The 14,113-nt window shown below is 60.3% G+C and overlaps 1 protein-coding gene across 1 annotated transcript; it reads left to right on the top strand.

The window, feature by feature from the left end:
* Positions 1-2,552: 2,552 nt before the first annotated feature.
* LOC141727351 (ETS domain-containing transcription factor ERF-like) lies at positions 2,553-13,036 on the top strand. Its single transcript, XM_074533837.1, has 4 exons — positions 2,553-2,651; positions 7,791-8,025; positions 9,202-9,317; positions 9,987-13,036. The coding sequence occupies exons 1-4, from the start codon at positions 2,630-2,632 to the stop codon at positions 11,525-11,527; spliced, it is 1,914 nt and encodes a 637-aa protein (XP_074389938.1). The 5' UTR covers positions 2,553-2,629; the 3' UTR covers positions 11,528-13,036.
* Positions 13,037-14,113: the final 1,077 nt, after the last annotated feature.

Here is a 14,113-nt window from a genome sequence, read left to right as displayed (position 1 = left end):
TCCACAAAACTGTGGTGGGAGAATTTGGGGAGGGTCCCGAAGAAACCTCAAAATTGGGGTCTGGAAATTCAAAAATTGGGGTCCTGCAGCCCAAAAATTGGGTGCTAAAACTCAAAATTGGGGTCTGGGCACCCACAAATGGGGTCAAGAAAGTCAAAATTGGGGTCCCAAAAGTCAAAATTGGGGTCCTGACACCAAAATTTGGGGACATGAATCCTAAAATTGGGGTCCCAAAACTCAAAATTGGGGTCTGAACCCCAAAATTGGGGTCTCAAACTCCAGAATTGGGGTCCCAATCTAAAAATTGGGCTCTCAAAACTCAAATTTGGAGTCCCAAACCCTAAAATTGGAGTCCCCTAACTCAAATTTGGGGGTCCTGATCCCCAAAATTGGGGTCCTGGAACTCAAAACCGGGGTCTCCCACCCCAAAATCGGGGTGCCAAACCCAAAATTGAGGTTTCAACATCCAAAATTGGGGGTCCCAAAACTTGAAATTGAAGCTCAGAAACTCAAAATTGGGGTCCCGGACCCAAAATTGGGGTCCCAAACTCAAAATTTGGGGTCCCGAAACTCAAACCTGGGGTGCCGAACCCCAAAATTTGAAGTGCCTAACCCCCAAAATTGGGGTCCCGGACCCAAAATTGGGGTCCCAAACTCAAAATTTGGGGTCCCGAAACTCAAACTTGGGGTCCCGAACCCCCAAATTTCCGCTGTTAACCCTAAAATCGGGGTTTTCTCCCCCAAATTTGGGGGTCCCGCCCCCCAACCCGGGGGGCGTCCCCCCGTGCCCCTCCCCCCGCTGCGGCTCCGCCCCCCGGGTGGTCCCACGTGACCCTGGGGGGGGTCCCGCCCCTCCCCGCCCCGCACCCCAAAACTTTCCGGGTGGGGGAGGGGGCTGAATTCCCCCCCCAGGGGGTGACACGTCACGAGGCCCCTCCCACCGAGCCCCTCCCCCTCCCCGCCCCCTTTGGGGGGTCCCGGAGCCCCCCCGGCCCCTCCCCCCCCCCCGTACCTGCGCCCCCCGGCCCGCGGGAGCCCCGGGTTCACTCCGGGCCCGACAAAATGGTGAATGAACCGGGAGCAGCCGCGGCCGCGGCCAATCAGCGCCCACAACCGCCTGACTGACAGCCGGGCTGACCAATCAGCGCCCGGCGCTGCCAACCGGCGTCCCGCCCCCTCCGCGCTGACAGTGCCCAATGGCGGCGCTGCGTGGGCGGGTTTAGGGTACAGTAGCCAATCAGAGAGGAGGGGGCGGGGTTTAAGCGGCGTCCGGGCTTGTTTACTTTAGGTGGGGGTGGGGGGATAAAGGGGGCGTGGCCGCGCGGGGCACGCCGGGATCGCGCCCCTCAGAGCCGCGGCCTACAACTCCCGGCGTGCCCCGCGCGCGCAAAGCCCCACGGGAAAGCGAGGCCGCTCCGGACTGCAATTCCCGGCGTGCCCCGCGCCAAGCCCCGCCCTCTTTCCACCCTCAGAACCTCGGGGGGGGGGGAGGAGAAAGGGGGGGAAGGTGGGGGGAGGGGCGGCCCCAAAGGAACGCGAAGGGTGGGGGAGGGGGGAGGGGGTGGGGCCGGGCCGTGAGGGGGGGGGGGGGAAGGGGGGTCGGTCAGCGCGGTTTGCATGTGATTAGCATGTGATTAGCATATTGATGAGCTCACCCCCGGCCGCTCGCGGCGCTCCCGGCCCCGTCCGGGCCCCTCGCGCTTCCCCTCAGCAACAGCGGAGCCGCCGCCGGCAGCGGCCAATCAGCGCCCGCGCCGGCCCGCGGGCCACGCCCACCCCGCCCCCCCACGTGGGAACCCGGGAGGCGTGGCCATCGCCGGCCAATGGCGGCCCGGGGCGGCCGAGCGATGAGGTCACCGCGGGCGCGCTGTGATTGGTGGGTAGGATGAGCCAATCAGCGAGCGGCGCGCGGGGGGAGGGGAGGGGCGTGTGTGACACGCTGGAGCCGCGGAGGCCACGCCCTCTACTGGCCACGCCTCCCGGTGTGTTTGCCACGCCTGTTGCGCGTCCTGACCACGCCTCCCGCTGGCGCATGCGCAGAGCACGCCGTGCGCTGCCTCAGTTTCCCCACACCGCTCTGGCCCCGCCCCTTTTTGCTGAGCCAGGGGAGGGGAGGGACGGTGGGCGTGGCCTGCCCCGCCCCCTCCGCCGCTCATTAACCGCGGGGGAAGCTGAATAATTAATGATGCTATTTATAGCCGCGGGGGGGAGGGGCGATGGCGCCAGCCGGGGGCGGGGGGGTGGGGCTGGGGAGTGCGGGAGGGGGCGTGGCCAGCGCGCGTTTCCCGCCACGTGCGGCCCCCACGTGCCCCCCACGCTCCTCCCCCATTTTCTAAACTCCCCAGAGGTGGGGGAGGGGCTTTGGTGAGGGGGCTCCCCACTTAAATTAATGAAATTATTTAAATCCATTAACCCGGCGCGGTTTCTTTAAGCGGCGTGGGCGTGGCTTGTGCGTGAAACAGGCGTGGCTTCGTCCCCATGGCAACGCGGCGCTGACGCCGGGGCGGGCGCGCCGGGGGGGGGGCGGGGCCTGGTAAGGGAGGGGGGAGGGGGCGGTGGGCGGGGGTGGGGGAGGGGCGGGGGCAGGGGGAGGGGCGGGGGGGGCGATCGCGGCGGCGGCAGCGCGGCCATGAAGACTCCGGCGGACGCAGGTGGGAACTGCGGGCCCCCCCCCCCCTTTAATCCGCTGGGGGGGGAGGGGCGGGTGGTGGGGGGGGGGGGGTGGTGGGGGGGAACTTTTTATTTTTGGGGGGGGGGGCGGTTCGGCGGGAGGGGGGAGGGGAGGAACTTTGCCCCCTCCCCCCCCCCCCATCGGCGCCGCAAAGTTTCGCCCCCCCCTCCCCCACCCCCTCCCGTACCTCAGCCCCTCCCCCCACCCCGTTCATTAATTGGGGGGGGGTCCCCATCGCCCCTCCCCCCCTCCCACCCCCCCCCCCGTTTTCCCCACGGGCTCCGCCGGAGTTTCGGGACCTGTTGCGTCCCCCCCCTCCCCCCTCCCCCACCCCCGCACGGATTCCCACGCGGGGGGAGGGGCGGGTGGATGGGGGGGGGGGGGCTCCTCCCCTCCCCCCACAGCGGGGGGGTGCGGGGCGGGTGGGGGGAGGGGCGGCGCTGCCCACGTTGTGTGTGTTTTGGGCCGTGGGGGGGGGGGGGAGGGGCAGCACCGCCCCCTCCCCCCCATTTCGTTCTGTGTGGGCGGTGTTTCGGGGTTAATTAACGGGGGGGGGGCGTTAATTGGAGCCGCCTCATTAACGCTGGGGGGGGGGTCTCGCCCCTCCCCTCCCCCCCCCCGCTTTGAACCCGTTCAAACTTTGCCCCTCCCCCCTCCCGAAACGCAAACCCCGCCCCTTTCCATTGGCCACGCCTCCTTTAGCCACGCCCCTCCCCCAGCCCCCACAGCGCCCCCTGCCGGGCGGGGCGGGAAACCCCAAACCCCGCAAGGGGGGGAGGGGCGCAGTTTTGGGGGGGGGGGAGGGGTCCCGAAGTTGGGGGCGGGGCCCGAAAGTTTGGGCGCGCGGGAATTTTGGGGGTCCCGGGGGCGAATTTGGGGAGGGGTCTCGGGTTTGGGGCCGTGGGGTGGCCCCGACTCGGTTTGGGGGGTCCCGGTCCCGTTTTTGGGGTCCTGGTTCTGATTTTGGGGGTCCCGACCTCAGATTTTGGGGTCCCGGTCCAGTTTTGGGACCGGTTTTGGGTCCCGATCTCAGATTTGGGGGTCCCGGTCCCGTTTTTGGTCCCGATCTCAGTTTTGGGGTCCCGGTCCGTTTTTGGGGCGGTTTTGGGGGTTCCAGTCCCGAATTCGATGTCCCGGTCCCGGATTTGGGGCTCCCAAACTCAGTTTTAGGGTTCGGGTCTCGTTTTTTGGGGTCCCGGTCGCAGTTTTGGGGCCGTTTTGGGGATTCTGATCTCAGTTTTGGGGTCCTGGTTCCAATTTTAAGATCCTGGTCCTGATTTGGGGGTCCCGGTCTCGATTTTGGGTTCCAGCCCCGATTTTGGGGCCGATTTTGGGGTCCTGATCTCAGATTTGGGGTCCCAGTCTCGGATTTGGGGTCCCAGTCCCGGTTTTGGGGCCATTTTTGGGGTCCCGATCTCAATTTTGGGGTCACAGTCCCGATTTTGGGGGTCCCATTCCCGGTTTTGGGGTCTGGTTCCATTTTTGGGGGATCCCGGTCCGGTTTTTGGGGTCCCAGCCAGGTTTTGGTGCCGTTTTCGGGGTCCCAGTCCTGTTTTTTTGGGGTCCCAGCCCATTTTTGGGGGTGAATTTTGGGGGTCCCAGCCCCTTTTTGGGGGTCCTATCCCAGTTTGAGGGGGGTCCCAGCCCATTTTTGGGGGGTCTTAGCCCAGTTTTGAGGTGAATTTTGAGGGTCCCAGCCCATTTTTGGGGGGTCCCAGCCCCTTTTTGGGGTGAATTTTGGGGGTCCCAGCCCATTTTTGGGGGGTCCCAGCCCAGTTTTGGGGTGAATTTTGGGGGTCCCAGCCCAGTTTTGGGGGTCCCAGCCCATTTCTGGGGTGAATTTTGGGGGTCCCAGCCCATTTTTGGGGTGAATTTTGGGGGTCCCAGCCCAGTTTTGGGGTGAATTTTGAGGGTCCCAGCCCAGTTTTGTGGGTCCCAGCCCCTTTTTGGGGTGAATTTTGGGGGTCCCAGCCCATTTTTGGGGGGTCTTAGCCCAGTTTTGAGGTGAATTTTGGGGGTCTCAGCCCAGTTTGGAGGTCCCAGCCCATTTTTGGGGGGTCCCAGCCCAGTTTTGGGGGTCCCCAGCCCATTTTGGGGGTGAATTTTGGGGGTCCCAGCCCCTTTTTTGGGGGGTCCCAGCCCAGTTTTGGGGGTCCCAGCCCATTTTTGGGGTGAATTTTGGGGGTCCCAAACAGTTTTGGGGGTCCCAGCCCATTTTTGGGGGTCCCAGCCCATTTTTGGGGTGAATTTTGAGGGTCCCAGCCCCCGTTTTGGAGGTCCCAGACCGTTTTTGGGGTGAATTTTGGGGGTCCCAGCCCAGTTTCGGGGGTCCCAGCCAGTTTTAGGGTGAATTTTGGGGTTCCCAGCCTAATTTTGGGGGTCCCAGCCCATTTTTGGGGTGAATTTTGGGGGTCCTAGCCCAGTTTTGGAGGTCCTATCCCAGTTTGAGGGGGTCCCAGCCATTTTTGGGGGGTCCTAGCCCATTTTTGGGGTGAATTTTGGGGGTCCCAGCCCAGTTCTGGGGGTCCCAGCCCAGTTTTGGGGTGAATTTTGGGGGTCCCAGCCCAGTTTCGATCCCGTTGGCGGGAACAGAGCCCCCATTGACAGCGGTGACGTCACCGCCCCCGCCCCTCCCCCCCCCCCCCGGCGAGAACAGACCCCGAAGTGTCTCCGGCCCCTCCCCCACCCGCCCCTCCCCCACCCGGGGCCGCCGCCAGCGCTTGGGGGGGGGAGGGGGGGGAGGGGCGGAACCCCGAAATTGGGGAGGGGGAGGGGCGGGGGGAGCCCCGATTTTGGGGGGGGGTTCTGAGTTTTTGGGGTGAATTTTTGGAGTTTTGGTTTTGGGGCGACTTTTTGGGGGGTCCTGATTTTTTGGGGTGCCGAGTTTGGGGTTCGGAATTTTTGGAGGGGGAAATTTTTGGGGTCCTGATTTTTTTTCTTCGGATCCCGATTTTGGGGCGAATTTTTGGGGTCCCGATTTCGGGATTCCAATCTTGGGATGTTGATTTTTTGGGGTCCCGATTTTGGGGATCGCGATTTTGGGGTTCAGTTTTGGGTGCTGACTTTTGGATCACAATTTTTTGGGGATGTTGATTTTTGGGTGATTTTTGGGGTGAATTTTTGCGATGCTGATTTTTGGGGCGCTGATTTTTTTGGGGCTCCGATTTTGGGGTCCCGATTTGGGGGCCGATGTTTTTGGGGTGTTGATTTCGAGCTGTGATTTTGGCGTCCCGATTTTGGGGTGAGTTTTTGGGGTTTCTGATTTTGGGATTTGGATTTTCAGGTGAAGTTTTTGGGCTTTCAGTTTTTTGGCGCTTTTTTTGGAGCGGCGTTTTTGGGGTGCTGATGATGTCACACCGATGATGTCACTGCAGTGACACTGATGACATCACGCCAATGAGATCATGCTGATGACGTCACCAATGACGTCACTGATGGACAAGGCCGAGTCCAACCCCAGATCCAGCTGTGGCACCGAGCGATGTCACACTGACAGTGATAACACACTGATATATCGCACTGACAATGCTGATATGGCACTGATAACGCACTGATAACGCGCTGATATCGCACTGATATCGCACTGCTATCGCACCAATATCACACAGATAAAGCACTGATATCGCACTGACAATGCTGATATCGCACTGATATCGCACTGATATCACTCTGATATCACATTGATATCATTCTGATATATCACACTGATATCACACTGATATCGCACTGATATCACACTGATATCACGCTGATATCGCACTGATAACGCGCTGATATTGCACTGATATGGCACTGACAATGCTGATATCACACTGATATCGCACTGACAGTATCACACTGATATCACACTGATATCACGCTGATATCACACTGATATCGCACTGATATCGCACTGATATCACACTGATATATCACAGTGACAATGCTGATATCCCAGTGCTATTGCACTGATATCGCACTGATAACGCGCTGATACTGTGCTGATATCACACTGATATCACACTGATATCACACTGATATCGCACTGATATCGCACTGATATTCCACTAATATCACATTGCTATCACACTGACAATGCTGATATCACTCTGATATCACTCTGATATCGCACTGCTATAGCACTGATATCGCACTGATATCATACTGATATCACACTGCTATCACACTGACAATGCTGATATCCCACTGATATCGCACTGATAACGCGCTGATATCGCACTGATAATGCTGATATCACACCGATATCACACTGATATTGCACTGCTATCACTCTGATATCACTCTGATACCTCACTGATGCCACCATCGCTCTGTTATCAGGGTTCGCATTCCCAGAGTGGGCGTACAAGGCCGAGTCCAGCCCCAGATCCAGCTGTGGCACCGAGCGATGTCACACTGACAATGTCACAGCAATAACATCACTGATATCACTCTGATATCACTCTGATACCTCACTGATGCCACCATCGCTCTGTTATCAGGGTTCGCGTTCCCAGAGTGGGCGTACAAGGCCGAGTCCAGCCCCGGCTCGCGGCAGATCCAGCTGTGGCACCGAGCGATGTCACACTGACAATGATAACACACTGACAATGCTGATATCGCACTGATATCGCACTCCAGGGTTCGCGTTCCCAGAGTGGGCGTACAAGGCCGAGTCCAGCCCCAGATCCAGCTGTGGCACCGAGCGATGTCACACTGACAATGATAACACACTGATATATCGCACTGACAATGCTGATATCGCACTGACAATGCTGATATCCCACTGATATTGCACTCCAGGGTTCGCGTTCCCAGAGTGGGCGTACAAGGCCGAGTCCAGCCCCAGATCCAGCTGTGGCACCGAGCGATGTCACACTGACAATGTCACAGCAATAACATCACTGATATCACTCTGATATCACTCTGATACCTCACTGATGCCACCATCACTCTGTTATCAGGGTTCGCGTTCCCAGAGTGGGCGTACAAGGCCGAGTCCAGCCCCGGCTCGCGGCAGATCCAGCTGTGGCACCGAGCGATGTCACACTGACAATGATAACACTCTGATATATCACACTGATATCGCACTGATATCGCACTGATATCACTCTGATATCACTCTGATATCGCACTCCAGGGTTCGCGTTCCCAGAGTGGGCGTACAAGGCCGAGTCCAGCCCCGGCTCGCGGCAGATCCAGCTGTGGCACTTCATCCTGGAGCTGCTGCGGCAGGAGCAGTACCGCGAGGTCATCGCCTGGCAGGGCGACTACGGCGAGTTCGTCATCAAGGACCCCGACGAGGTGGCGCGGCTCTGGGGGGTGCGCAAGTGCAAGCCCCACATGAACTACGACAAGCTCAGCCGCGCCCTCAGGTAAAAATCTCGGTTTTTTAATGGTTTTTCCCCTTTTTTTCTATTTTTTTCCCTTTTTTTCCTCTTTTTTTCCCTTTTTTCCCCCTTTTTTTCTCTTTTTTTTCCTATTTTCCCCCTTTTGTCCCTGTTTTTATCCCCTTTTTTTCCCCCTTTTTTCTCTTTTTTTCCCTCTTTTTTCCTCTTTTTTTCCATTTTTTCTCTCTTTTTTCCCCGTTTTTTATACCGTTTTTTCCGCCTTTTTTCCCCCCTTTATTTCCTATTTTTCCCCTTTTCTCCCCCTATTTATTCCCCTTTTTTTTCCTATTTTCCCCCTTTTGTCCCTGTTTTTATCCCCTTTTTCCCCCTTTTTCCCACCTTTTTTCCCCATTTTTTCCCCGTTTTTATCCCCTTTTTTCCCCTTTTTTTCCGCCTTTTTTTCCTATTTTATCCCCTTTTTCCCCCTTTTTCCCCACCTTTTTTTCCTATTTTTTCCCCTTTTTTCCCTCTTTTTTCCCCTTTTTTCCCCGCTTTTTTCCTGTTTTTATCCCCTTTTTTTCCCTTTTTTTCCGCCTTTTTTTCTTTTTTTTCCCCTTTTTTCCCTCTTTTTTCCCCCTTTTTTCCTATTTTTTCCCCTTTTTTCCGCCTATTTATTCCCGTTTTTATCCCCTTTTGTTCCCCATTTTTTTCCTCTTTTTCCCTGTTTTTCCCCCTTTTTTCCTCTTTTATTCCTTTTTCCCTCCTTTTTTTCCTATTTTTTCCCCATTTTTTCCCTTTTTTCCTCTTTTTTCCCCCTTTTTATCCCCGTCTTTCCCCCTTTTTTCCCTCTTTTTCCCCCTTTTTCTTCCTATTTTTTCTCCTTTTTTCCCCTTTTTTTTTCCTTTTTTCCTCTTTCTTTCCCATTTTTTTCCTCTTTTTTCCCCCTTTTTTTCCTATTTTTTCCTCTTTTTTCCCCCTTTTATTTCTCTATTTTTCCCTATTTTCCCCCTATTTTTCCCTGAAAATTTGAGGGTTTTTCCCAGTGAAATTTGAATTTTTTTGTGGTTTTTTTTCCTTTTTTTTCCCTGGAATTTTGGGGTTTTTCCCATGGAATTTTTTGGGTTTTCCTGGGTTGGGCTAAAGGGGGCGTGGCCATCTGTTTGGAGCGTGTCCATGTGCTGAGTGGGCGTGTCCCCCACCCTGTGGCCCCGCCCCTTCCAGGTATTACTACAACAAGCGGATCCTGCACAAGACCAAGGGCAAGAGATTCACCTACAAATTCAATTTTAACAAATTAGTGCTCGTTAATTACCCCTTCATCGACCTGGGGCTGGCAGGTGAGCTGGGGGGCGGGGCTAATGGGGGTGGGCGGGGTTAACTAAAGTAGGCGGGGCTAACAGGGGTGGGTAGTGCCAGTTACAAATTCAATTTTAACAAATTAGTGCTCGTTAATTAACCCTTCATCGACCTGGGGCTGGCAGGGGAGACATGGGCGGGGCTAACGGGGGTGGGCGGGGTTAGCTGGGGTGGGCGGGGCTAACGGGGTTGGGTAGTGTCAGTTACAAATTCAATTTTAACAAATTAGTGCTCGTTAATTACCCCTTCATTGACCTGGGGCTGGCAGGTGAGACATGGGCGGGGCTAACGGGGGTGGGCGGGGTTAACTAAAGTAGGCGGGGCTAACGGGGGCTGGTAGTGTCAGTTACAAAATCAATTTTAACAAATTAGTGCTCGTTAATTACCCCTTCATCGACCTGGGGCTGGCAGGTGAGCTGGGGGCGGGGCTAACGGGGGTGGGCGGGGCTAGCTGGGGTGGGCGGGGCTGACGGGGGTGGGCGGGGTTAACTGGAGGGGCGGGGTAGGCGGGGGTTATATGGGATGGGTGTGCCCAGGTGCGTTCAGGGCGGGGTCTGGGCGTGTCCAGGTGCGCTCCCTGACCCCTCCCCTCATTATTATTCATTTTCTCTTTCTCTCCCCTCCCCCCCCTCTCCCCTCCCCCCCCCCAGGCCCCCCCCTCCCTCAGAGCGCCCCCCCCCCCTCCCCACGGGCGCCTCCCACTTCCGCTTCCCCCCCCCTGCCCGGCCCCTCCCCCCCCGACGGCCTCTTCCCCCCCGCCCCTCCCCCACGCCCCGCGCTCCCCCGTCATCGGAGGGGGCGGGGCCGGCTCGGCAGGGGGCGGTCCCTCGCTTTTGGCCCCGCCCCTGCCGCCCTCGCCCTTCCCCCACCGCCGCCTGGGCTCGCTCAGCGACGGCTCCGAGGAGCCCGAGGAGCCCCCCCCCGCCCCTCCCCCACGCCCCCCGCCACGCCCCGCCCCCTCTGCCCCTCCCCCCGCACCGCGAGCCCGGCGGGGGGGGGCGGGGGCGGCTTCCGGCCCCTCCCCCCGCCGCACCCCCCGCCCCGCCTGACCCCCGAGGGGCTGTTCCGCCTCTACCCCTCCCCCCTCCGCGAGCCCCCCCTCAGCCCCTTCGCGGGGGGGAGGGGGAGGGGGGCGGCGGGGGGGGGGAGGGGGAGGGGGCGGAGGCGGGGGAGGGGCGGGCGGGCTCCTCCCCCCTCCGTTAAGCCCCGCCCTCCCGCTCAGCCCCCGCCCCATTTGGGGTACGCCCCCTCCCCCACGCTGAGCCCGCTGCTGGGGGGCGGGGCAGGGGGCGGGGCGGGGGCGGGGTCTCATTTCTCCTTCTCGGCCGAGGACCTGCAGCGCGCGCTGGCGGCGCAGGCGCGGAGCGTGCTCAGCTACCACCTGAGCCCGCGCGCCTTCCTGCCCTGCCCCCCGCCCGCGCTGCTGCTGCGCCCCCGCCCCCGCCACGCCCCCCCGACCCCGCCCCCTCCGCCCCTGCCACCGCGCACGGCCACGCCCCCTCCTCCGACCCCGCCCCCGCCTTCCCCTTCAAGCTCCAACCGCCCCCCCCGGGCCGCAGGCACCGCAACAACCCCGCCCCCCCAGGCCCCGCCCCCTTCCACGTCGTCATCGTCGTCGTCAGCGTCGTCGTCGACGTCGTCGGTGGGGGGCGGGGCGGCGGAGCCCCTCCCCCACATCAAGGTGGAGCCCGAGGAGGAGGAGGAGGAGGAGGAGGCGCTGGAGGTGGCGGCGCTGAGCGAGGAGGAGGAGGAGGAGGAGGAGGGGGAGGAAGATGAGGTGTTCGCCCCCGCCCCCATCAGCAGCACAGGCCCCCGCCCCCTCAAACAGCAGCGGCATGGGAGGGGCTGCAGGGGAGGGGGCGGGGCCGGCGGGCCGCCCCTCCCCCCCCCCGCGTGCCGCTCAAGCTGCGCTTCAAACGGCGCTGGAGGGAGGGGGGCGGGGCCGGGGGCGGGGCTGGGGGCGGGGCCGGCCCCTCCTCCTCCTCCCCCCGCGCGGACCCCCAGCTGCTGGGTGGGGGAGGGGAGCTGCAGCGCGCCACGGCCCAGCTGTCATTGGAGTCCTAATGGGGGGAGGGGCGGGGCCAGGGGGAGGGGGGCGGGGCAAAGGGGGAGGGGCGGCACCGACCCCGCCCCCCCACCCAAAACCCTTGAGAGAGCCTTAATGAGAGGGGGGAGGGGCAAAGCTGCCTGACCACGCCCCTCCCCCCCATCCCCCAACCCCCCCGCTGTGTGGGGGAGGGGTTCAGTGCAGGGAAAGGGGGGGAGGGGCCAGCGCAAGCCCCGCCCCCAACGCAACTTTCGGGCGGCCTTGGATGAGGGGAGGGGTGGGGGGAGGGGCGGGGGAGAAGGGGGGGGAAACCCCTCCCCCACCCCCTTTGAAAACGGGTGGGACCCTCCCCAAGGAATGGGGGAGGGGCCAAAAATGGGGGAGGGGCTCTGGAGAGGGGGAGGGGAGCTCCAAATTTGGGGGGGGAAACGCAAAAAAAATGGGCGGGGCCACCCGGAAAATGGGCGGGAACGCTCAAAAATGGGCGTGGTGCCTTTAAAAATGGGCGTGGTGCCTTTTGAAATGGGCGGGGCCTCCTTAAAAATGGGCGGGGCCATTCCAAATCTAGGCGGGAATTCCCCAAAAATTTGGGTGGGATACCCCCAAAAGTTTGGATGAAATCCCCTCAAAAACGGGTGAAATCCCCCCAAAAAACGGGTGGGACACCCAGAAATGGGCGGGGACCCCCAAAAACGGGTGTAATTCCAAAAACTGGGCGTGGACCCCCCAAATTTTGGGTGAAACCCCCTCAGAAATTGGTGTGACCCCCCCTCAAAATGGTGAAACCCGTCCAAAAAAACCGGTCAGGAACCCCGAAATTTGGGTGAAATCCCTCCCAAAACAGATGAAACTCCCCCAAAAATGGGTGGGACCCCCAAACTTTAGGTGACCCTCCCCAAAAACGGGTGAAACCCCCCCAAAAACGGGTGGGACTTCCCAAAATTTGGTGTGAAACTCCCCAAAAATCAGGCAGGAACTCCAAAATTTGGGGTGAAATCCCCTAAAAACGGGTGGAAATCCCCAAATTTGGGGTGCAATCCCCCTCAAAACGGGTTTGACCCCCCCCCCCAATCGCTGCGGGACCCCCCCAGTCTTGGTCAGGACCCCTCCCCCCGTTGGGGCTCTGAAGCACAAACCCCAAATTCCGGAATTTCGTCCCCAGAAATGCAAAGCGGGGGGAGGGGCCGCCGGCACAGCCCCTCCCCCACCCCCCCGGGGGGGGTCTCTGGGATTTTTTTTTTTTTTTTTTGTTATTTTGGGGGTGGGGGAGGGGAGGGGTCCCCGTTTTTTTTTGTTGTTTTTATTTTGAGGGGGGGTCCCCCTTGTACAAACACTTCATGTAACCAAAAATTGGGGTGGGCGGGGGGGGCCCCGACCCACCTGGGGGAGGGGGGGAGGGGCGGGGTGGGGGGTGGGGGAGGGGCGGGAGGGGGAGGGGTCTCCAAGTGCCTGTATTGTACTGTCCGGGGGGGGTGGGGGATGGGCGGGGAGGGGGGGGAGGGGTCTCTCTGAAGCCTTATTGACACCTGTAAATAGCGGGGGGGGGAGGGGCGGAGGGGGTCACTATGAGAATGTATAAAAATGGATGAAATAACCAATAAAGATTTGACACTTCCGCCGCTCCCCTCGCTCCCGCGAGGGCCCGAAATCCTCCGGGAGGCCCCGAATTTGCCGGAACGGTGGTCCCGACCCCCCGGGAGGGTTTTTGGGCGCTTCCGTGGGGTCTCGGGCTTGTTCCCGGCGTTTAGGCCGCACTTCCGGTTTGGTGCTGCCGTTGCCTGGCAACGCGCGTTCCCATCGTGCATTACTCCTCCGCCGCGCCTTCACTTCCCGTCATCCTTTGCGCGCCTACCCCGGCAGCAGCCAATCAGCGTTATGCTCTCGGAATGCTTTGCGCGTCCGTTGCCCAGCAACGCTCAGCACGCCTTTGCTCTGCAGCCAATCAGCTGCGGCCTCCCGGCAGGCTCTGCGCGGCTGTTGCTCGGCGACAGCCAATCAGCGGCGCGGTTTATCGCGCAATACCCCGCGCGCGGTTTTCCGGACACTTCCGTGATCCCAACTTGGCCCTGAGACCTTCGCGACCCCCCCGAGGACTCTCCCTCAATTCGGGCGGGATTTTCCGTCCCTTTTTATTTTTCCGGCGAATTTTGGGGATCCCGGAGGTCTTTTCGAGGGTTTGAGGGTGTTCCGGGGAGATTCTGGGGGGCTTCGCCGGTTTTTTTGGGGTTTCGGGTTCATTTTGGGGGGGTTCTGCATTGATTTTGAGGGGTGTTGGTTTGTTTTTGGGGGTCCCAGCGCCGTTTTTGGGGAGTTTTGGGTCGTTTTTGAAGGGAGAACATGCGCTGACCAATCAGCGAGCGCGACACGCCCACAGAGGGCGTGGCTTGTGTAACAACACCTTTCTCATTGCACGGCGCGTGCGCTGAGTCTTGTGGGCGTGGCTTGGCTCCCCTCACGTGTGTTTACACGCGGCCGCGCACGTGCGTCTACACGCGGGGGCGTGGCCACCTTGGAGGCGTGGTTAGGGGGTTCGGCCTCGTCCGAGGGGGCGTGGCCAGGTTGTTTTCTCTCTCCCCGCCCCTCGTGACAGTGGAGCCGCTTCCGCCCTGCCCCCCGCGAGTCCGGGACCCCCCCGAGAGGCTCAGAGACCCTCAATTAACGGGGACCACCAATTAACAGAGACCTTTAATTAATAGAGACCCCAGCTAAGCCCTGGGACCCTCCCCCAAT

The sequence above is a fragment of the Zonotrichia albicollis genome, unplaced genomic scaffold (assembly GCF_047830755.1).
Source record: "Zonotrichia albicollis isolate bZonAlb1 unplaced genomic scaffold, bZonAlb1.hap1 Scaffold_115, whole genome shotgun sequence".
NCBI lineage: Eukaryota > Metazoa > Chordata > Aves > Passeriformes > Passerellidae > Zonotrichia > Zonotrichia albicollis.
Note: the sequence above shows the minus strand (reverse complement) of the source record. Positions and strands in the feature narration are given on the sequence as shown.